Source organism: Xiphophorus hellerii, chromosome 20, assembly GCF_003331165.1.
Source record: "Xiphophorus hellerii strain 12219 chromosome 20, Xiphophorus_hellerii-4.1, whole genome shotgun sequence".
Classification (NCBI taxonomy): domain Eukaryota; kingdom Metazoa; phylum Chordata; class Actinopteri; order Cyprinodontiformes; family Poeciliidae; genus Xiphophorus; species Xiphophorus hellerii.
The window spans coordinates 9,567,237-9,592,092 of NC_045691.1; the positions used below are offsets into that span (position 1 = coordinate 9,567,237).

At 35.2% G+C, this 24,856-nt stretch overlaps 6 protein-coding genes across 6 annotated transcripts; all 6 read left to right on the forward strand.

Moving 5' to 3' along the window:
* The first annotated feature begins 1,776 nt into the window (after window positions 1-1,776).
* Window positions 1,777-4,019, forward strand: LOC116710962 (odorant receptor 131-2-like). The gene is made up of 2 exons (XM_032550301.1): window positions 1,777-1,926; window positions 2,343-4,019. The coding sequence occupies exons 1-2, from the start codon at window positions 1,777-1,779 to the stop codon at window positions 3,108-3,110; spliced, it is 918 nt and encodes a 305-aa protein (XP_032406192.1). The 3' UTR covers window positions 3,111-4,019.
* A 1,495-nt stretch (window positions 4,020-5,514) lies between these two features.
* Window positions 5,515-7,174, forward strand: LOC116711147 (odorant receptor 131-2-like). The gene is made up of 2 exons (XM_032550535.1): window positions 5,515-5,689; window positions 6,247-7,174. The coding sequence occupies exons 1-2, from the start codon at window positions 5,585-5,587 to the stop codon at window positions 7,027-7,029; spliced, it is 888 nt and encodes a 295-aa protein (XP_032406426.1). The 5' UTR covers window positions 5,515-5,584; the 3' UTR covers window positions 7,030-7,174.
* Window positions 7,175-8,486: 1,312 nt separating this feature from the next.
* Window positions 8,487-10,032, forward strand: LOC116710383 (odorant receptor 131-2-like). The gene is made up of 2 exons (XM_032549402.1): window positions 8,487-8,669; window positions 9,250-10,032. Exons 1-2 carry the CDS (start codon window positions 8,487-8,489, stop codon window positions 10,030-10,032), a joined length of 966 nt encoding a protein of 321 aa, XP_032405293.1.
* Window positions 10,033-12,228: 2,196 nt separating this feature from the next.
* Window positions 12,229-13,943, forward strand: LOC116710973 (odorant receptor 131-2-like). The gene is made up of 2 exons (XM_032550323.1): window positions 12,229-12,384; window positions 12,500-13,943. Exons 1-2 carry the CDS (start codon window positions 12,229-12,231, stop codon window positions 13,289-13,291), a joined length of 948 nt encoding a protein of 315 aa, XP_032406214.1. The 3' UTR covers window positions 13,292-13,943.
* A 2,581-nt stretch (window positions 13,944-16,524) lies between these two features.
* Window positions 16,525-17,941, forward strand: LOC116711014 (odorant receptor 131-2-like). Its single transcript, XM_032550383.1, has 2 exons — window positions 16,525-16,692; window positions 16,790-17,941. Exons 1-2 carry the CDS (start codon window positions 16,540-16,542, stop codon window positions 17,576-17,578), a joined length of 942 nt encoding a protein of 313 aa, XP_032406274.1. The 5' UTR covers window positions 16,525-16,539; the 3' UTR covers window positions 17,579-17,941.
* A 5,012-nt stretch (window positions 17,942-22,953) lies between these two features.
* LOC116710384 (odorant receptor 131-2-like) lies at window positions 22,954-24,475 on the forward strand. The gene is made up of 2 exons (XM_032549403.1): window positions 22,954-23,085; window positions 23,693-24,475. Exons 1-2 carry the CDS (start codon window positions 22,954-22,956, stop codon window positions 24,473-24,475), a joined length of 915 nt encoding a protein of 304 aa, XP_032405294.1.
* Window positions 24,476-24,856: the final 381 nt, after the last annotated feature.

Genomic DNA, 24,856 nt, shown 5'->3' on the forward strand with positions numbered 1-24,856 from the left:
TACGTTTGGGCCTGCCAGGTCTGACCAGGATCCTACCCCATTACTGGAGCCAACTCACTACCAGGTAGTGGTCAATGGATAACTCTGTACCTCTCTTTACCTGAGTGACCAAGACATGTGGCCACGGGTTCAATGAGACTACAACAAAGTGGATCGATGAACTGCTGCCTAGGGTGTCCTGGTGTCAAGAGCACATATGGACACCATAAGGAACATGGTGTTTGTTATGGACAATCCATGACAATAATGGCAAAACATTATTTCAGAGTTTATTTTCAATGAATTTGTAAACATGAACTCATAAGTCATACTAATGAAATATGACAAAGGGGTGTTGAGGCCTGGTTTCCTCCAACTTTTAGTTGTGGCCCTGGTCCAACACAATAGCGATCCAAGAGGTATCCAAGAGGATTGCTAATTTCTACATATGCACGGGCACACCCATGAGCCCTTAGACTCAAGCCATCCAAACTATATAAAACATGGAATATCAGTAGTAGTCTTATTTGAATCCATGATAGTAAATCCTGTACAAAGATCTGTCATTAAAACAACAGCAAAATAGTTAATGAGGAGGGAAACAACATTAGTAAGCCTTTATGAGGTAGATGGATTACTTAATATATTTTAACTGTCCTGCATGAGGAACAAGTTAAAAAAGGTTTGCTGGAAGAAAAAAGATTTTATCCAATGTGGAGATCCTGAACCTGAGGTTGGTGATTCTATTTTATCTTTAGGACATCTGCAACTTTTACTGTCTGCTGTAAATGTCTTTCTGTTTCTCAAAATTACATGGTGATATTTCATAACAGGATTTAAATTGTTTCTCCTCCTGTTTTTCCAACTCATATTATTGTGCCTTAAGATTAATGATTCTGAAATCATCAAACTGAAATTGATTTTTTGCCTTACACGACAGGCTCAAAATGTAAAGAGGGAAGAATTTTTGTTACTTTGGTATCAGTTAGAAAGCAATAATGCAGGCACTGGGTAACTTTAACAAGGACTTGTGATTGTTACAGCATTTAATGAAGGTTAATGTATTTATAAGCATTCAAAGTGCTTTAGTACACCTAGACATGTAAATATGCTTTAATCAGTAAATCATAACTATTACAAACATGAGAAGGAGATGTGAATCTATTACCTCCTTTTTACGCACCCTGCACTGGCTCCCTGTTGCAGTTTGGCTTATTTAAGGTTTTATAGATTGCTTTTGAGTGTTGCCCTATAAACTTTATAGAGCAATTTTACATAAGTGAGCTGTTGAAGCCTTACATTTCATCCAGAGCCCTGAGATCAGCTGACCACGTGTTGTTTGCTGTCCCTAAAACTAGGTTTGAGAAAAGAGGTGACAGAGCTTTCACTCTGGTAGCTTTCACTTTAACAGTCTCTCTCTGTGTGTTAAGCTCTCTCTGTCAGTCGATCAGTTTAAGTCCAGACTGAAAACATTTTTTTCTCTCTGACCTTCAACGCCAGTTAAAACAAAATAGTAATTTTTTGAATTTTTGGGAAATTGCTGCAACTGAAATTAAGTATGTCTTGATTTTTATTCATATTATTACTTTATTGGTATTTTAATTTTGCCATATTTTATTTAACCAACTTAATTTTAATTCTTATTTTATAAAATATCCACGTATGATGTTGTAATTACTATAAAGCTTTTGGTCAGCTGAGGTTGTTGTAAATGTGCAGTGTAAATAAACTTGATTGATAAAGTTCTTCTGTAAAATAAATAATACTTTCTACTTTTCTCTTTACAGGCCTAAAGTAATGAATTTGTCTGCTACCAATGTAACAGTGGTTGTACAATATGGGGATTCCTTCTCCAAGGCTTTGATTAAGAACCTCATTGTTGTGGTCCTCAGCATTTTCATCAACTACATCAATGCAGGACTCATTTACACCTTCTCTAAACACCAGGTCAGACTTTTTAATGACATTTACTGCTTTAATTTACTGCATTATTTTTGTTATTCAAAGAAGGAAATACATTCAGAAAAGAGGAAGATAGTAATTTAAACATGAGTTGAAGCAGCTCAGCCATCAAAAGTTAGATTTAGAACACACAAAATATAATAATTTCTAGAAAATTTTATATTTTTAAATAAAAATACGACTCTAAAACCAATGTCTAACCCAATATTATTTATTCATTACAAGTACTGTTTCAATGAACAGTGCCATACTTTTTAACTTTACCATATTTCAAGTCCCTTTCCAAAGGTATTGCATAAAACCTAATTTATTATGTCGTCTGTGACTCAACATTATATATTATTTTTGACTTCTATAACTATTACTACTAACACATGTGCTTTTTTGTTGTCTTCCTTTAGATCTTCAACACAAATCCCCGGTACATCCTGTTTGTTCACTTGGTGATTAATGACATGATCCAAGTAACACTGACTGTGGCACTTTTCATCACTAGCTACATCTTCTTTAGGATTCCAATGACTGTCTGTTGCTTCTTTATACTGATTGCTATCTTCACCACTGAAAACACACCACTGAACCTGGCCTGCATGGCAGTGGAGTGCTACATTGCCATCTGCATCCCTCTACGCCATTCTCAGATTTGCACAGTTAAGAAAACACGGCTGCTGATTCTTTTAATCTGGGCCACCAGCTTGGTGTCTGTTCTCCCTGATCTCTTCATGACTTTGGCTACGGAGTCACAGGACTATTTTAAATTACATACGTTTTGCATCAGGGAACGTGTTTTTCCAAATCCCAGAATTATAGAGAGGAGAAATATTACCTATATTGTATATTTGGTTTTAGTTTGGTGCATTATCTTCTTCATCTATTTCCGCATAATGTTCACAGCAAGAACAGCAAGTAAAGATGCTAAAAAGGCGAGGAACACAATCCTTCTCCATGGGTTTCAGCTACTGTTGTGTATGGCAACATATGCAGAACACCTTGTAAAAGATATGGTGTGGCAACGGTTTCGTGATTATTATTTAGATGCTCTGTTTGCTTGTTATTTATTGTTCCAAATAATACCAAGATTTATTAGTTCAATTATCTATGGTGTACGAGACAAAACATTCAGAAAGCACCTAAAAGGATATTTACTGTATAAGATAAGCCCACAGTAACATTACTGGGGTATGTACTTTTGAATCTTATAATGATGTTTAAAAAAATTGACTATTCTCAAAAAATTATTTTACATGTATTTAAACAATTTATGAGGAAACTGGACTTTTTAGTAACAACAGGATGCAAGAAATTAAATTTATATTCTCCATTTGTACCTTCATTTAAACATAATGTAAACATCAAATTTATTCATACAATCCTTTATAAAAAAGAACCAAATTGTTATATAGTCAACCCTGAAAGGTAATAGATAAAAGATTTCCAGATTTTTGCATGTTTATCATACTTTGGTTTCAGAACATCAAACCAATAAATATTAACCAAAGACAACACAAAAAGTGCAGTTTTTAAAATGAAGATTTATTATTGAGAGAAAAATTCAAATCTACATGGTCCTGTGTGAAAAATGATTTCCCCTCTTGTTAGAACATAACTGTAGTTTATCAGCCCTGTGTTTACTGTCTCTACCAACACCAGAGATACAAAGAAATTCAGGAACAAATGAGAAAGAAAGTACAATGAACTTGTCGACCAAAACATCCTGATGGAGAATGTCCAGCTATCCTTTCGTGACCTCAAGCTGAAATGACAGTTGGTTCTGCAGCAGGACAATGATCCAAAACACGGCAGTAAGTTCACCTCTGAATGGCTGAAGAAAAGCCCACTTCCACTCTGGCATGGGAGCTCAACCAGAACTCCGCTTCAGCTTTTCTCACTCAACAGTTTGCCTCAATGATTACAACCCACAGTCCACTAGAGATGTCCTCTCAGTAAACTATCCAGGGGAGTTTATTCCCTTACATGAAAAGGAGATGCAAGAAATTTCTAATACAATTAATCCTCCTGAAAATGACAACGATGGTAAAACATTTTTTCAGAGAACACAGCAGTTAATTTTCAATAAACTTGTAAACATGAATTCATAAGGAGTACTGTTGTGGAAATTTGTTATCAAAGAATGAGTTTGTTCCAATAACGAGAGAAAGATTAATCTTTATCTTTATTTTATTCGAAGGCAAAAGTGTTCGAAGACCCGTCTAACTCAACACAGTCAGTAGAAGAGCCCTGAACAACACAGATCACATAATTATATAGTCAGAGCAAAAAATAACACACCCAAAGTCTGAGCTTATCTCCATTAGCAGGTGGACAACAGAGTCACATCTTTATCCACCGTCATGAAATTGCCCCTCACCTCATTGGAGGGAACAATTTTTAGTTAAGACTTTGCGTTGGAGACCCACACCCTACATGTATGGCAGGAAATGAGAGCTGACAAGGATTCCAATAGAAACTTCTAGTTAATTTTTTATCAGTAACTCATAGTCGCAGGCTCTTTCACACTTACACAGTGGCAAACATTAAAGAAAAACATTCATCTACATAAAACACCATCAATCCTCATTCAGATAAAATTAAAATTAAATAAAGAAATGAAGTTAAGTAAATTAAGATGAAAAAAGGTTAAAAATGAAATTTTCTATTACAGTACTAATGAGTAATGACACACTGAAACAGGGGTTTTAAAACCCAGGCCTTGAGGCCTGGTTTCCTTCAAATTTTAGATCCAACACAATAGGAATCCAAGAGGTATTCTAGAGGATTTCTAATTCTACGTATGCACAGCCACACTCATGAGCCCTTAGATTGATGCCATCCAAACTATAGAAAGAATGGAATAACAGTATTAGTCTTATTTGAATCTGTCAAGTAGATCCTGTATGAAGATTTGGCATTAAAACAACTGCAAAAATAGTTCAAGATGAGGGAAGCAACAACAGTAAACCTTTAAGAGCTAAATGGATTATTTAATATATTTTATCCTTACTTAATATATTGTATTGTACTGAAAACATATCTATTTTCTCTGGGCTTCAACTGCAGTTAAAAAAAGGGGAAAATAGTAAGTACATAAATACTTCTGTACTTATGTACTTACTATGTATGTACAATCAAATAGTACATAAGTACTAAGCACAATGTAATATAAGCTCTTTAATCACGACTATTTAAAAAGTAATATGCAATCATAAGTGTCTTAGTTATATTAAAATTATCTTTTCCAATATTGCTTTTTGTTAACTTATTTCCAGTTTACATTGAAAGATCTCTTAGGTAAAACTAAGTCCTTCATCATTGGTCACTTTTGATACATAGGTGTGTATGTTTTAAATACGATGCACAAATACATACTCAGGCTAGTACCCTATTAAATATTACATAGAGAACACCCACATCAACACAGATTACTCTCAACCCTCCTCTTTTAAGGTCTGTATTTTTAACCAAGAGGATTTCTATCTGTTTTTCAGGAACTTAAAACTTGATTTATGCACACATATATTTTTATGATCAGTTAAACTATGCCTTTTGTAATTTTATATTTTATCAGATGTCCTCTTCATCAGCTCCTGGCACAAATTTCACAGTTACTGAGGGCAACCTGACCGGACCTGGAGTTAATCTGGGCATGCTTTCTGTAACTGCTACTATTGCCAATCTGGTTGTTATTTTACTCGGCATCATCACCTGCTCCATTAATACGCTAATGATTCACATATTCAACAAACATCAAGTGTGTATATTCTTTTATATATGTCTGTTATTGGTGTGCATTTTCTGTTTCTCAGTAGTTAGGTAGAAAGATTACTGTGGAAGAGTGAATTTCTACTAGCAGGAACAGAAAAGGTGTTTTGTGTCCAGTTTCATCATCTTTTTTTCTAACCCACACATCTTTTTTGCTACAGATTGGATCTAACATGATAAAAATGATCCATATCTTTTTCTTTATTTAAAGTATTATTTAATGTTTTCCCTATATTTCACTGCTCAACATTGGACTATAAAAAGTGATTATTGTTGACATTTTAAACTGACATGGTGACAAACGGAGAGAGTTTGTGCATATTCTTTTCCATATTTTATAATTGTTGACAGTACAGCTGTATAATTAAAACAAACTACAGTGGTGTTTAATATATTGCGTAATGTTTAGGTTACTGAATTATTGGTATAGCAAAATAAACTTTTTATTTTAAGTTTTAAATCCAAACTGAAATGTTATACCACTAAGGTGTTTTTCAGTGTTTTCTATCAAATTACCATTTAACTCTGAACTCATGCACTTCACAGATCTTCAGGTTCAACCCTCGCTACATCCTTTTCATCCACTTGGTGCTAAACGAAACACTCCAGTTGACACTCAGCGTGTCCCTCTACCTCTTTGGCAATTCCCTCTTCACCATCTATGTCTCACTGTGCGTACTCATCCTCCTGCCGGCTATTCTCACCACCAGGAACACTCCATTGAATCTGGCCTGCATGGCAGCAGAATGTTACATCTCCGTCTGCATCCCCCTCCGCCATGGAAACATATGTACAGTTAAGAAAACCTACATTGTCATTGGCATTATGTGGGTAATAAGCTTGCTCACTATTCTGCCTGATATATTTATTCTTTTGATTACTGAAGAGCTGGAATTTTTGAAAACGAGAGTTTTCTGTGAGAGGGACAGAGTGTTCAGAAGCAGCTACAGTAAAAGTAAGAGAGATGCGTCCCACATATTTTTTCTGGTGGTGGTTTGTCTCACTCTATTCTATACTTATTTCAGAATTCTGTTTGTGGCAAAAGCTGCAAATTCTGATGCTAAAAAAGCAAGAAACACTATTCTGCTTCATGGTTTTCAGATGTTGATGTGTATGACACTGTATATGCAATCTTTGCTAAAGCAGCTCCTCATATACTTGTTTCCTAAACATAGCATTTCCATACAGCATGCTATTTTTATATTAATCCAGATCATTCCTCGCTGTCTAAGTCCCGTTGTTTATGGGATACGAGACAAAACTTTCAGAATGTACTTTAAGAAGTATTTTATATGTATGCAAGTAAAAGCAATAAGGGTACAAACCTAACAGAGATCCAAAAGTCTTGTGAAATACATTGAACATTTTCAACAAAGCCTGTTACCTTACCTGTGTGAAAATGGGTAGTGAGTAAGTAGTTAAACATGAATATAACAAAGTGCAAGTAAACATGTCATTTTCATGTAGCATTTATTAAGGGCAATCTCAACAACCATTTCAATAGGTACACTTGCTAAATTGTTTAACACAGACAAATCTGCCAACTAGACAAAGTAAACTGTGCTGTACTAGACATGATGTCATGATCCTTGAGTGTTTGAGTTTTGGGTGTTATTTATGTTTGGAATTCTCTGTTATTGCTCAACTGCTTTTGCCTCACTTTTATGGCAAGACTATGTCAGATGATGCCATATAAGTTTATTCCTTCTTATTTAGTCTCTGTATTTAATGCTATTTTAACAGTTGAATGCAACCCACTTCCGATTTTTTGCCCTCCTGCCATTTCACTATACTATATATCCAATAGTTTTCAAAGCATCTGCAATCTGAATGGTCATGCTATATCATCTGACTTGCTTCCAAGGTAACCGTAATGTAGCATTAGCCCCTGGATTTTTCTTTTTCTTCACTGGATCTTTCCATTTCTCAGTCCATTGTCTACCTGAGAGCCATGACCTGTCTTCTACATTTACCTGTAGTTTTTCTTATTTTATTAAAACACTTCATTTCTATTACAACGTGTTCTGTGTTTGTGTTCTTTCGCAATCACATGTCATGACAGACAAACTCTACTTGGCTGAGTTTCAAACTGAGCATCTAGATAAGTAAGAGTTTAAGTAACTTTAAAGGAGGGATGGTTGTTGGTGTGGTGCCAGATAGGCTGGTCTTACTTCAGAATTGACCCACAGACATTTTTAAACACCGCCATGGCTTGAGTTTAAGTCAAGCTTATTTGTATAGTAAAAAGGGAGCGTTGCATTTCTGCAGATGGCAGTAGGACCACAAGGAGGAGGCAGAGGAGCTCAATCTTTTCACATTATGTCTCATTATATTGTCAGGACACTGTGACAGATTTCACAATTATGCAAACAATACATTTTTATAAAAGTTATTACTGTTGCTTTAAAATACAGCTTTATAAAAAGTAATATGCACTCAAAACTAAGTTTTGTTAATATCTCTTGCAATGTTACTTCTTGTTTCTGTTTCCCATTTACCCTGAAAGATATATTTGGTAAAAAGTAAACTCATACATCATTGGTCTGCTGGTACAAAGGAGGGCGTGTTTTAAATAAGGTACACAAATAAATCCTCAGGCTGGTATTCTATTATATAACAGGGAAGAACCACATCAATACAGATTACTTTTGACACTATTCTAAGGTCTGCTTTTTAAGGAAGTTGGAGGATTCAGTCTTATTAGTGTGTAACAAACTTAAAACCAGAGTCATACATTATTTTCTCATGACTTAAACTGTATCTTTTGCTGTTTTATGCCTTATCAGATGTCCTTCTCTTCATCTGCCAGCACAAATTTCACAGTTACTGAGGGTAACCTGACCGGATCTGGAGTTTATCTGGGCATGCTTTCTGTAACTGCTATTATAGGCAATGTGGTTGTTTTTTCACTTGGCATTGTCACCTGCTTCATTAATGCTTCAATGGTTCACATATTCAACAAACAGCAAGTGTGTATTATATTATTGTATGTGTCCTTGATGTGCATTTTTTATAACTCACTTAGGCAAAATGATTACTTTTGTGTCCAACTTACTCATGTGATTTTTCTCACCCACACATTTCTATTTTTTCAGATTTTTTCAGCTTGTACCTAAGATAATGAAAATTATGTTCATATTTATATTCAAAGCTCAAAACCAACTCTATACTGCCCAATATGGTATAGGAACACGTGCAAATAAGAAGAGTAATTATTGTTGACATCAAAACTGAGAGTTCAGTAGAATTTTTATTATTTTATGAATGGTAATAGGAAGACATTTTTTGTAATTAAAACAAATCAGTGTGTTGGTTAAATACCTAAAGAAAGTATTTTTAATGTTTAGATATGTGTTTTCTGATTCATTTTCACTCATTTTACAGCATGTAATGTAGGAGAATATTAGGTAAAAAACATGCATAATAAACTAACATGATTATACATTTTAAATCAAAACTAAGAAAATACATCACAGGAGATGATGTTTTACATGGTTTTAGTGTTTTCTATCAAATTGCCATCTAACTCTGAACTCATGCACTTCACAGATCTTCACGTTCAACCCTCGCTACATCCTTTTCATCCACTTGGTGCTAAACGAAACACTCCAGATGACAGTCAGTGTGTCCCTCTACCTCTTTGGCAATTCCTTCTTCACCATCTATGTCTCACTGTGCGTACTCATCCTCCTGCCGGCTATTCTCACCACCATGAACACTCCATTGAATCTGGCCTGCATGGCAGCAGAATGTTACATCTCCGTCTGCATCCCCCTCCGCCATGGAAACATATGCACAGTTAAGAAAACCTACATCGTCATTGGCATTATGTGGGTAATAAGCTTGCTCACTATTCTGCCTGATATATTTATTCTTTTGATTACTGAAGAGCTGGAATTTTTGAAAACGAGAGTTTTCTGTGAGAGGGACAGAGTGTTCAGAAGCAGCTACAGTAAAAATAAGAAAGATGCATCCCATCTATTTTTTCTGGTGGTGGTTTGTCTCACTCTATTCTATACTTATTTCAGAATTTTGTTTGTGGCAAAAGCAGCAAGTTCACATGCTAAAAAAGCAAGAAACACTATTCTGCTTCATGGTTTTCAGATGTTGATGTGCATGACGCTGTATATGCAAAATTTACTAAAGCAACTCCTTATATACTTGTTTCCTGGGCAGGCCTTTTACACACAACAGGCTATTTTTGTGTTAATCCAGATCATTCCTCGTTGTCTAAGTCCTGTTGTTTATGGGTTACGAGATAAGACTTTCAGAATGTACTATAAAAAGTACTTCATGTGTTTCCCAGTCAAAGCAATAAGGCTACAAACCTAACAGAACTCCAAAAACTTTGGCTAAAGAAGTTGGTAGTATTTCTGAGTGTTGTTGATATATGACCTTAGCTTCCATGGTAGAGTTTTAACTTGCACTCGTAAATGTAGCGATGAACTGTGTTCACCGATGACAGTTTTCTGAAGTGTTCCTGACTCCATATGGTAAGAACTGTTGCTGTATGTTGATGTTTTTTAATGCAGTGCTGCCTTTGAGCATTCAATATTGATTTTTTTGGCATTTTCACTTACTGACAGAGATTTCTCCAGATTTTCTGAATCTTATTACATTATGGACTGTGCATGACAAAATCCCTAAATTCCTTGAAATTGTACATTCTGAAACTGTTGGACTATTTGCTCATGCAATTGTTCACAAAATGGTGCACCTTGTCTCATCTTTACTTGTGAATGACTGAGACTTTGGGGATGCTCTTGTTATACCTGATCATGACACCTGTTTCCAATTAACCTGCTCACATGTGGATGCCCAAACAAGTGCTGTTTGGGCATTCCTCTACTCTCCCAGTCTCAGTGAAAGTTGTCCCTGTGTCCCAACCTTTTTGGAATGTTCTGCATGTATCAAATTTCAAATGAATTAATATTTGCAAAAATACAATAAATTTTATCAATTTATACATTAAACATATTGTCTTTGAAGTGAATTCAACTTAAAATAGGTTGAGAATGATCAGCAAATTATGATATTCTGTTTTTAGTTATGTTTTACACTTCATTGGAAATGGGGTTGTACCAAATTCTGTTGTACAGAATCAAGAAACATATTTTAAATCAGCCTTGTGGATTAAGTTGGCTAATCTTTGCTCTATGGCTATAAATACAAATTATGCAATTTGCAATTATGCAAGTGTTATTTTTACCCATGAATAATTAGTAAGTTAAAATTAAATAAGTTATTAAAAACATCCCAGATGGTCAGATTAAGTAAAAATGTACGAAATCAAAAGAAAAAAATAAGGATAAATATAAAAATTTGGGGATTTGAAGGCAAACCCCCCAAAAGTTTCTATAGTTCTGTATCCCCCCCCCCAGTTTTTATTATATTTGACCTATAGTGTCTGTTGGTGTGCCAGGGAAATGTGCTTTTATAACAAGAAGGTTCAGTTTATAAAGTAAAACACAAAGTAACTACTCTACACTGAAAAAGTCTGGGTTCAGTTTCCTCTGAATAACTAATTAATACCCAGAAGAAAATCGTATCTTCATCACATGTTGGGAAGCCTTAAAATGGCCATAAATAACAAAACATCAGCCATATTTCAGACAGTTCCAGACTCTACAAGCTGAAGTCTTGAGTATCCATCAGAGGTAGGATCACCTTTTACATTTCTCCTCTGAACTATGCTCTTGTTTCACACTTCATTCTATACTTTGTTAGACCTTAATGTGCTTATTTTACAAAAGACCAGCAGTAGTTCTTTGATAAAAATTGTATATATCATGCACAGCAAGTACATTTAAGAAGCTGTAGTAATTCATTTCATTTTTACATTCACTACATTACCTAGTACATATTTCCAGTGGGCTAATACATCATTTTAGTGCTTATAGAAAACACTAATGTACTCACCATTTTTAGCAACTACAGTATGAAAAACATTTTGCTATGGCATAAAAAATCTAGGTTAAACAAAGATTTTATATCAAACTATATTTTACTACTACTGTCATGATGCCGTTACATCTAAGATACATTGTGAGTATCCAATGCTCTTATATTTATCTTCTAAAACTTTGTGTATGTCTTCTAAACAAAATATGTTTTTAAAATTGTTTTCTTAAAAGTGAATGGTCTAAGAGGTATTTGCTCGTTAGATGACCATAGTTCTTTATATAAATAAAGATATGAAATGAAAAAATTTGAAAGCAGCACAGTTTAATTTCCTACATGTCTATTTTTTAAATGTTAATTATTTCCACTGTTTTCTTTCTTCCTTATTTGTCTTTTTTAGCATCAGAGAAATCTGGCCTCACTGGCTGTTTTCAAGGGAGTGTAATAATTTTAACGCAGAGTTTGAATTGTCATCAATATTTTAAAATTGCATTTAGTTGAGCAAAAATAATAATAGAAAATTTAAATAGAAAACATCACGCAATGAACGTATAAACATCAAAGCTGAAGAATGGTCATAATTTTTCTTATTAGAAATATCACTGCAGGGTTTTCTGGATCTACCAGATGAATTCCTCATCTTTAAACTTCACTGTGTCAAGCAGCCTGACTTATAGAGACTCTCCCAGCTCTGCTGTGGCTAAAAATGTGATCATCGTGGCTCTTGGCATCACCATCAACTATATCAATGGGACATTGATTCACACCTTCAGAAAACACCAGGTGAGCATTTGTCATCACCGTTTTGTCATGCTGAAATATCATTGTTGTGAAACCAATGGTTATCATCAGCAGCTTAAGGAGAAAATTAAAGGTGGCGTTTTATTCTCTCTTTCAGATTTTTTATTTGAATCCTCGTTACATCCTTTTCATCCATCTGGTGATAAATGACATGATCCAGCTGACTACAACAATCAGCTTATTTGTGTTTAGTTATGTCTTCCAAAAAATTAATGCTTCCTTATGTTGCTTCATTGTTACCTTTGCTGTTTTCACCACTCTTAATACTCCGTTAAATTTAGCTCTGATGGCGGTGGAGTGCTATATCGCTGTCTGTTTCCCACTGCGACATGCTGAACTTTGCACCATAAAACGAACATATTTTCTCATTGGCTGTATTTGGAGTTTAAGCGTAGTATCAATTTTGCCAGATATCTTTCTTATCCTTGCAACAGAGCCTCTAAGGCTGTTTTACGCTACAATATTTTGTGACAGAGACATTCTGTTCCAACATCCTATAAGTATTCAAAAGAGGGATGCTTCTTACATAATCTTTTTATCTCTTGTATGGCTCACCCTTTTCCTTACTTATTTAAGGATATTTTTTGCTGCTCAAGCTGCTAGTTCAGCTGAAGGAAAGGTGAAACGAGTCAGGAATACTGTCCTACTTCATGGCTTTCAGCTATTTTTGTGCATGCTGACATATGTAGCTCCTATGGCAAAAAACGCCCTGTCATTTCTGTTCCCAAAATATAATGTTCATATCCTTTTTGTCTGGTACATATTGGCCCAGATACTGCCCAGGTTTTTGAATCCTATTGTGTACGGGCTGCGAGATAAAACATTCAAACAGTATTTGAGAAAGTATCTGCTGTGCACCATCAGAGCAGCCAACAAACTTTATCCTTGAATCCTTAGAGGTTTAGAGGGTACTTGTGCAGTAATTTAGATGAGATTAAAGAATAATGTTTGCATGTTATCTTCATTGTAAAATTTGTTATAAAAATTACAAACCATAATAACTAAAACTGATTGTTTGCATAATTACAAAATGTGATGTAAATGTGAACCTGCAAAGCACCCCCTAGCGGTAACGTATATACAGATACCACCAGGAAATTTGCTTTGTTATGCTTTTATTTTGAGGGCTAGCTTTTCTTTCTTTGAGGTCAACTTCCTGAAGGCCAGCTTCATGTAGTGCACAGATGATGGCAGCTTGGAGCTTGGTGATGATTCCTTCCCTTCACTAGGAGGGAATTCCCTAATCATCCATCTCACTGGGATGAACCACCAGGGTTAAAGTGGACTGAAAGTTTGGTTGTTGTTTTGTATAATATTTGTATAAGTTGGAAGTGAGTTGTGAGTGAGTGTGTGCTGAATAATTTTCTTTAGTAATTTATATAGATTTATTTGTAACTGTTTGTTTACCTAAACTTTAAATAGTGGTGGTCTTTATGTATGTAAGTAGGGTTGTATTTTGGGGATTTATGACGATGAGTTTGCTTAACAGCTAAATGTCTCCTGATCATTGATGATTTTACCCTGTACCACAACCTGTAACTGGTGAGATGTTTGAAAAATAAAAAATAATAAAAAACATTCAGAGCTCTGGAAAGCAGTTGAAGCCTTTTGATGCCCTTATCTACTTTCTCATGATTTCCATCCTGTTTGAGGGTTTTACATCACAAACTCCCACATGTTTGTTTCATAATTGGTTGCTGTATTGCATTCTTATGGTGTAAAGCACTTTGAACTGCCTTGGTGCTAAAATGTGCTATACAAATAAACTTGACTTATATCCCAAAAAGCCCATTTGGATGCACCTTAAATCACCTCTGTGTGGACGAAACGTGAGAGCTGAGAGTTGTGCCAGAATTTTTTATGTGGAATTTTTTCCACATTAAAAATTATGCGGCACACTGTGGTGGCGTAGGGGATAGCGCGACACATGTTTGGAGGCCTTGAGTCCTCACAGGTTCCACTCCCGGACCCAGAGATATTTGCCGCATGTCTTTCCCCCTTTCCTGTCAGCCTACTTTCATATAAGGCATACAAAAGACCTCCTGGAGGGGTAAAAAAAATTATGTGGAAAAATTATTTCTTTATCAAAATAGAGCTGAAGTACTTGAACGTTTATAAGGAGGGATTTACATTTTTAGACTATTGCATTTCAAAATATGACTACTCCCTTTCATTTAGTTTTCAGGACGACATGAAGACTGAAAATTTACAGATTTGTTTTTTCTTCCTGTAAAAAGGAATTACAAAAATCCTGGCCTTGATATAGCAAGTGAATGGATCAGTTTTTCACTCTGCAACACAATAATTTTAGTTATGTTAAAAAAAACATGTCCTAAAACCCTTCTTTATGATGGAAGGACATGTTCTGGTCAAAGATAACATCTATATTCTTTATAGTTTATGTGACTAATACTTCTTTTAGACATTTCCTGTGAAGTTTCCTTTATCTCAGCATCTACAGCTCATCATACTCTTTTGATTAGGTACAAAGAAAGGGAAGTAAAATGATTGAAAAGCTTTTACATTCAAAGAGAAATTTTAGAACCTCCCATGTAATCCTATCTCAGTACTGATCCAGAAAGAAATTACAAGAGAATCATGGATGCTTCTACCACTACATTAGTGAAATAAGTTTGTACAGATTTTGCTTGACTAACTCAGACAACTTAAGTAATACCCAGGAGAAAATTATACCTACATTCAATGTTGGAAGGACTGAACCTTCATATAAAGCAATATTTCATACTCAGCTTCTGACTAGCAAAACAATCAAGAGTGACACATCTAAGGTAGGACATCTTTGCACTTCTCATGTGAGCTCTATTGTTTCAACTATTGTATTTTCTGCACGATGGCTGTGGAATGGAAATTAAAGATATTTAGGGACCTAACAGAAATACTCCAAATATTAATGTTTATGTTTTCGGCATTAAATCATATTATCAATGCTATAGTATATGGGAAATATATTTATGTCTTAAATATTTGTTTCAGATTCAGTTGCTTGATGGTGAAGTGTATGGCATAATATTTTTGTTGTGAATGTGTTGCCATGTTTTTGTGTTAAAAAAAAAGAATAGTATGAATAATTACAAAAGTAAAAAAAAAAAGAGGCAAGACTGGATTTTTATTTTGATGAATTTTAAAGACATTCAAGATATTACAAATTCAAATTGCTATGTTTTAATATGGCCAGTAGTAGCCAAGATAGAGAAATTTCTTTAAAGAGTAAAACTCAATTTTAGACTTGTCTTTGATAACAACTGGAATATCATATTTTATAGTCTGTTTTTAACCTTTCATCACTTTTCACATTATATTGCTACAGCAATGTAATTTTTGTCATATTTACAGGATATGATTTTAAATGGTTTAGAAAACAACCTCCTTTAAAAAATTTATTTTCTCTAAAATCTTAGCATACTTTTCTGTATTATTACTGTCATCTGTGCATTTGTACATGGCATCTCATTATCATATGCCTTAACATATGAGGATTAACTGTATGGAGTTGTTGGTCTAATCTGCTTTAATTCATGCTGATTCATGCTTTTATTTGTGCCATAATGCCAGGCTGGCCTGTCCTGACTCTGTTGCCCATCAATTACTTAGTGCATTTTCTTAAGTATTATAGGCAATGTTGCATCAAGCAAATGTTTTTCCTAAACACAATGACAAAACAGGCCACAGTGAGGTTTTCATACAATAACATCTGTTTTGCTACAAGTATCTCCACAAGCAACGGGAAAGTAATTTACAGACTTAGGCAAGGAGTTGTCTTCTACTGCAATCAAAGCAAAAAAAAAAAAAACCTTAACTCAAGAAATCTACCTAGATGATCCGGTTGCAAAGTTCAGCTTGCTTATTTTTTTTTAATTTTATTAGTTAAAAAGTCAGAAAAAATACAGAAGAAATAAAAACAACATATACAAAATAGTAAGAACAATAACTAATATGAAGAAAAAAAATATTTATATACAGTAAATACTGTCTAAACCCTTCCAGAGATAACTTGTTCTAAGCACAAGAACAATGTGCCTTTAAAATTCAAACATTTAAAATACTAATGTTGTACTATACTAATGTAAATAATGTTGTTTGATGTCATATTTTCATAGACATAAGCACAAATTGAAGATGAATTCCTCATCTTTCAGCAACATGTCAAGCAGCTTAACTTATAGAGACTCTCTCAGCACTGCAGTGACCAAAAATGTTCTCATAGTGGCTCTTGGCATCACCATTAACTATATTAATGGAACGCTGATTCACACCTTCAGAAAACATGAAGTAAGCATTTTACTTCCTTAGCCATCTTTGGCAATTATTGAATAAAATCATATTAAATGAATAAAATCACTTAAAATATCCTTTTTTTCTCTTTCAGATATTTTACATGAATCCTCGTTACATCCTGTTCATCCATCTGGTGGTGAATGATATGATCCAGCTGACTACATCCATCAGCTTGTTTGTTTTCAGTTACATCTTCTACAGAATTAGCACTTCTTTCTGCTGCTTTATTGTTACCTTTGCCGTTTTCACCACTGTGAACTCTCCTTTAAATTTAGCTTTGATGGCGGTGGAGTGCTATATCGCCGTTTGTTTCCCACTGCGACATGCTGAACTTTGCACCATAAAAAGAACATATTTCCTCATTGGCTGTATTTGGGGTTTAAGCGCAGCAACGGTTTTGCCAGACATCGTTCTTATCCTCGCCACAGAGCCTCTGTGGTTGTTTAACTCTACGGTATTTTGTGACAGAGACACTGTTTTCCGACACCCAATAAGCATAAAAAAGAGAGATGTTTCTTATATAATTTTTTTATCTGGAGTTTGGCTTACACTTTTATTTACATACCTCAGGATCTTTTGTGCTGCTCATGCTGCTAACTCAGCTGATGGAATGGCAAAGGCCAGAAATACTATCCTGATTCATGGTTTTCAGCTACTTTTGTGTATGCTAACATATGTAACCCCTTTGGCAAAGATGTTTCTGGTGTTTCTGCCTATTGCACAATATGTCCAAGCATATTTTTTTTGGTACATATTGATCCAGATTCTGCCCAGATTAGTGAGTCCTATTGTGTATGGGGTACGAGACAGCACATTTAGACAATATTTGAAAAAGTATCTTTTGTGCAGCATCGGAGAAGTCAACAAACTACATCCGTAAGCGTTTCTTGTGTCGGTGTAGATATCCTAAATTTGATCATTTTAAAATGTACACTGTGCTATCTGTAAAATTAGACAATGCATGTTTCTGATTCAAGCAAACAAAAATGACCTGTAATAAACATTATTGGATGTGTGACAGAAAACAAAATTAGATTCACCTTTGAATTAGTGAAATATTTTCTACTTTCATTCACTGTGCAGTCTTTCACTCAATGCAAATAAGAGACTTAAATTGAACTTTGGTGTATTGCAATGGAGTATATTAATGGTTCACAGATTACTTCTTATGTAGTCTTAGGACCTAGAGATACATGTTTAAGATACAATGTGAATTTTAAAAATATTGAAATAAATGTTGACATTTGTGTTTGTACTGCATTTAGATGAGAATTGTCTTAAATGAAAAAGTGTTCCATGTATACAGAAATGGTACAACTTCTGTATGATTGATGGAAAAACTGAAAAATTATTTGATATTACTCAAGTTAAAATTTTCCCCATTCTTAAAGCTGCATTAGGTAACTTGTGTTGAAGTTGTGCTGATGGAGAAAAAAAACTCCAGTAAAATCCGTTTCAGGTGTCGGTCTTGCTAACTTAAGCCATAAGTTAGGCCATATAACCAGAGGCCTAAGAATTCACAGCAGACTCCTTTGTGGGAAAGGAGCTGTAGTGCAGCAGAGAACAGGGTGTAAGCAATGTGCAGCACTAAGACCTTCCTGGTTCTAATTGGTCATTTCACGGAAAAGTGTATTTCTGCAGATGGCAGCAGGACCACAAGGAGGTAGAACTCAATTTTTATTTTCACAAATGCCCATTGGGCAGTGAGTTTTCATGTTAAAATGTAAATTACCTACTGCAGCTTTGAATTGCTGTGCTGTTTCCATTAGCTATGTTGCTGAGAGCCAGTGGTAGAAGAAAATCAGAAAGCTTAAAATTTTTAAAAATGCATATGATCCTAATGACATACCCATTGACAAAACAGGATGTATATCCCATGAAACCCATTTCTGAATGCACAATGTTGCTCAGACTCTTTAAACTTCAGTGTGTCTCAAGTGATTTTAGCATATCAATACTTGTGTCTGGAAGGTTCATTCACTGGTTAATCAGTATTACCAGCTACCTTTGCAGCATGAAGATAAACACCAAGCAAATCAGAGATTACTGGAGAAGATGACTTTAAAAAAAAGCCACCTTGGAATTTGCACCAGTAAGTGCTTAGGATTAAACACACCAATGAGAGAGACATGTGATTTAAAGTTACATTTATTATTTCTAGTTTAAAAAATAAATAACTGTAAGGGGAGGAGGAAGTGTGCTGCACAGAGGCCTTCCAGCAGGAGAGGGCAGTCCAAACGAGGAGAACTGATTCCTAAACCAAGACGGAACAGATGAAGCCAAATAGGTCAAGCTAGTGATGTTACGTGATGTGCCGAGGCTTTGAGGAGGGGCGTTTGGAGGGGGCGTTTCCGCGTATCGAAGCTTCATTTAGGGGAGGAGCCGAAAACGATGACGTCCGAAGCCTCGCTGCCCGGCGGTACCACGTGACTGCTTCGGGAAGTGGCTCAGAGTTTGGCGCGGGGTTTGACAGCTTTAGAAACCCCACAGGCTCCATTCAAAATGTGGGTTGTTGTATTTTGCAGAAGAGCCATGAGATACTGCAAGAAGAGAATGAGCAGCTGCTGAAGACTGTGGAAAGTCTCAGGAAAAAACTCGAGCGCCTCATTAGAAATGATAAAGCAAGCAGATGGCAAGCAAAGAGCAACATCCTTGTGGAATCAAACGAATACTACAGGAACCAGATATGAAAACTTAATTCAGAATTGGACAAAGCAAACTCATCAGAACAGCAAATTAAACGTGATTTTGGTGAGCTGTTGAGCTATAGGGTGACACTGGAGCAGAAACAAGTAGCACTGAAAAAAAAATTAGCGGATTATTTGAAAGAAAAGAATAAAAAACTGGACTGGCTTAAAAGACAAAATAAAGAGCTCAATAAAGAAATGGTAGCTCTGCAGATAGAGCACGAGAGAATAAAATCCAGGGTGGCAGAAAAAGACAATGGTGATCCACAAAGAGCAGAGAGCCTCAACCAAAACCCACAGAACATACCGGAAGAGATGGCGAAACCATCATTGTTTCACAGAGTGGGCCGTATTTTTATCGACATGTACCAGTCGGGAACGTTACGCTATTGGGTGCCACCGTGGATTTTTTAAATACAGAAGAGGATCTTTGGGGGTGTAGAGGAATATAATTATATCATTCATTTCATGCAACATTTCATCAGTTCTCAAATTACAAGGATGATAATCAGATGCTCATGAGTTAAACCAAACATTTGGAGGTTCATATGTGAAACTGATTAACACACCTGGACATGTAAGTTTAAAGGACAAATTCTAACATTGATGTAAAAACAGCAGTTATAATGTCATTTTGGTTCAGGCTCAATGATGCTTTTGACATTTTATTTATATGTCTGAATGAATGTGGATTTACTTAATGAAGAGAAACAAGTTAAGACTTAACTGTGTCCCCATGGGTTGAATAAATTGACAATGAAGAAGGAAATCAATGAAACAAAAGGTTGTAATAATGGAAGGAAAGTTAGTGGTATCTGCAATTTGTATCGATTAGTGCTTACACTATAGGTGCACAAGTGGACCTTAATATTCTTAAAAGTTTAAAATAAGGGCAAGTTGTATATATCAAATTACATGAGTCGACTAGCTGGAGAATTCAGTGTGCGTGGTAATGACATAATAGGTTATAACCTAAGTCTACTGGAAAATTATAAATTTCTTACTTAAAAAGTATGCAAACCAATTGCCCTAACAAAACCATTTACAGCAATATAAATAAAAGAAAGTTACATTATGGATTTATGTATTGCAAACTCAAAATAATTTTTTCTGAGTAGTACATTAACTAAGCAACAAAAACATGTTGATATGAATTAGACGTGATTAATGTACAGTACAGACCAAAAGTTTGGACAGCAGTTATTTCTAATTTCACAAATGAGCTGAAATAAACAAACAGCCACATCTTACGTGGTTGAAACAGTACTTACTGAAGTTACTGGACCTGTGCACACTGCTGACCAAACAAGCAACAACTCATGCTGAGATGTGACAATGTCAGACCAGGAAAAAGTCTCCCTTTATACCCAGCTGCTGGCAGTTAATTGGATGTACAGCTGTTCTCAATCAATGAGAGCCGGTTTCATTCATTCAGCTACATTTGGGAGACACCAAACACCGCGCCTCACCAAAAACACACCTGGTGGTGGCAGCATCATCCAACTTGGCAGCAGGCCCTGAAAGGCCTTTAAAAATAGAAGGTAAACTGAATGTTTGCCAGATGTGATGACACATCTGTAAAATTAGTCTGGGTGCAAAATAATGTCACATGAGAAGTGTCACTCATTACAGGACTTTCTGTTCCACGTCTAATTAGATAATTTAGACCCATCAAAAATGTGCCGTCTATGTCAATGTCCTTTGTCCACAGTTTGTACACCAACTCTGTTTTACGTATTTGTCAGAGCTAAAAATGTTTTACACTTTAGACCATACATAGAGTTACTTATATTTTACATTTTATTTTTGTTAAAAAAATAGTAGTGGCAATTAACACTTAAAACAAGCTTTAAACAAATACACCAATTTCCATCCTCATCCCAATGCTATTGCAAGTCTAATATGCAGCTGCCCTTTGCCACAAACATACAACATACAAAAAGCGAAGCACATAACGGTCCTACAAGGAGACGTTATATTTCAACGGCCCCACATGAAGACGTTAAAACATAACGGTCCTCAGAGCGAGCCGGCACGTTACCAACTACCCCCGTCCGACAATACTGACAAAACGGTGCATAGAAACCGCGACTCAGTGATACATCACGTCAATCAATATAGATACATCTTACAAAGTTGCCTTGGTGGGTTTTTACCACTGTATACTGACCTAAAGGACAAACAGACAGGAGTCAGCAGTGGAACGTGCCGCTGCCTTTAGCATCCAGATTGCTTTTTAGGGCAGACCGGAAGACCATCCCAAAACCAACCTGGAAGCAACGCCCCCCAAACAAAGGTTCCGCTTCGCCACTACCACTCCCTTCCAAGTACACCCAAGTACACCTCGCTGCAGCAAACAGAAAGGGGCGGGGACGGACCACTGTCAGTCTCCTCCCGTCCCCACCTCAGGACGGGTGGGGACGTCCTGAGGTCCCCACCCGTCCTCATTTGTTTACATTAGCAGTACTAATGTAAACAAATGAACTTGCCTAACTGTAAACAAAATGAAATTTGTTAATTTATTATTTTTCTTTTAGAAAATAGAATAAATTTTATCTGAAACAATTTCAAAATTAATAAAAAAAACTAAATACTGTGGTGACATTTTTCTTTTTTAGGTGCACCCTTTGCCACAAACATACAACATACAAAAAGCGAAGCACATACATGCACACCCCCCCTAACCCCCCACCACACACGCCCCCTTGACTATTTTTCTTTATCCCCATGACTTTTCTGCATATCAGTTATATATTGAGAAATGTGGAGCAGCCCTGACTTGTTGTCTGCAGCATAACCCCATATAACCATCACCAGGTGAGTTTGTGTGTACAGTTGTTTCTGTTTAAACAGTTGATGAGTCCTTAGTATTAATTAAATATTCTAGGTAAGAAAAAAATGCAACACGTAGTATATGTAAATTGTCATTTAGTAATTTTGTTATTTTTCTTCTGTGTTAGAATCATTGCATTCAGAAATAACAGTGTATTGTAATATGTGTTTAGATGTTTTTTGGTTTGAAGATTCATCGGTTGCAGCAGAAGAGAAAAAAAAGTCATTGATCAAACATATAAACTTTTACAACATAAGTGTTGTCAAAGATAACAATGTAGTGTAAAAATGCTTGAAATAAAACATATATTGTTGCTGTGATAAGGAATCATTACAAAACACATGCATCTGAAAATGCAAAATGTGAGTAAATGTAATATGTATTTAGGATAAGAACTGCTGCCTGTCATCTTTGATTGATGTGCTTGAAGTGAAAGTGTAAATTTGCTTAAAATAATGACATGAATAATTTACAGGAACCATTCAAAAACTAAAATGAACTAAATTACACAATGTGTTAAAAACAAAATAGTATTATTAGTATTTCATAATCATATTTTTTTGTTGAATACTTCTTGTATTCCTTTTAATAATTTTAAGTGTGCTAATCATCACTAAAACCTCAGAGTTTAAATGCTGTCTTCCAGCTTTTCTAAATTTTTATCAATAACCTGTTGAATATTTCTCCACAGTTTGGCACATTGTCAGATGATCCTCAAGCCCTCTAAATGTTGGTATGAATACAACCACTACTGTCAATCGGGATCCGCTTCATGTTGCAATCTTAAAGAATGTGATCACTGTGGCCTTCTCCCTCGCTATTATCTACATTAATGGGACTCTGGTTCATATATTCAGAAAACATCAGGTATCAATTTTATGCATTTTAAAAATAGCTGTTGTTCTTAAAATATTAAATTAGTTATTTAATTCAAACCATTTTACAGTATGCTTGTTACTTGTAAAAATGTATAGACAGACAGATAGATAGATAGACAAAGAACATGTGTCTACACTGTAATGTCACAATACACCACCTAAGGTTTAAAATGCCTTTCCACAAAAAGTTTTTAAAAACTTCTTTTACTACAGATATTAAAATATTGTAACTCGGTAAGAGTATTAAAAAGGGATTGCTACATTATAATACTTCTATGGAAAATAAACTTAAAATTTACTGACTGATCCTCCGAAAGAAAGATGTATCCTATAAAAACATAAATTTGATTATTACTTTTTTGCATCATTGCAGACAGGTTAATTAACATCAATAAAGTTCTTAAATTGACCTTGGGAGATATTTACGGAAAACATTGACTTCTGTAAATATGTTGATGAAACAAATACATAATTTAACCAATTGGGATCCATTTCCCATTATGAGTTTTAGAAATCAAAATTTAAAGGTAGACTTGCTAATGTATTGCACATATCTTTTCTTCGCTGTTTCTGAAAAAACTTGTTTTTTGTTACAGGTTCTCAACACAAATTCTCGTTACATCCTGTACATACACCTGGTAATCAATGATATCTTCATGCTCGCATTGATGATCCTCCTCCAAGTTCTTAGTTACATTATATATACACTCAATGTCTCATTTTGCATCATTATGCTAATGCTTGCCATAGCTACAAATCTAAACAACCCCTTAACGCTGGCTGCCATGTCTCTAGAGTGCTACCTGGCCATATGCTTCCCTCTCCGTCACCCTCAGATCTGTACAGTCAGAAAAACTTACATTGTGATCACTGTGATATGGGTCCTTAGTTTATTGACAATCTTACCAGATCTGTTCATAATTATTGCCACAAGACCTGCAGAGTACTTTCATTCCAGGCTCTTCTGCTTGTGGGCTAACATTTTTACAAGTCCGATTCTTGAAAAGAAGAAAGATGTATCCAACATTTTGTTTCTAGTCATTGTTTGGCTCATACTTTTTTATTCATACTTTAGAATACTTTTCACTGCACAGGCTGCTTCAGTAAATGCAAAGAAAGCAAGGAACACTGTCCTACTTCATGGCTTTCAGCTGTTGTTATGCATGCTAAGCTATATTCACAGTATATCAATAGAGGGCCTGTCAATGTTGTTTCCAAAAGATACTTTAGCCATTCGGTATGTAATTTCTCTACTGATTCAGGTCATGCCTAGGCTCATCAGTCCGATAGTTTATGGCATAAGGGACAAAATGTTCAGACAGTACCTTAAAAGATACTTGCTACCTTTAAATTCAAACATTTATCCAGAAAATGGATAATTATATTTCAAGAACCTTTTTAAAGGCCCAATATGGTCTTTCTCTTTGTTCCTTTGTATTGAACTACATATAATAGTGTAAAATGAGGATACCTCAGTAAAAGTCTACCCCCTAAAACAGCCTTTGCAAGGAGATAGCACTTTTGATATTACATCATAAAAGGTGTAATTGCAAGAATTGTGATTCAGTTAAATTTCTGTTCAGTTCTGCTTCAGTTTTCTGTGACTTTCATTTTTTTGTCATGTTTTTTTCTCCATTTTTTAAAATCATTTCTGTATGAGCCGCACTGAAACTTCACCATTTAAATTCTAATCACAAAATGCAAATGATTAATCACAGATTGTCTAAATAAAAAAAATCATGCTGTTCTCACTTGTCATT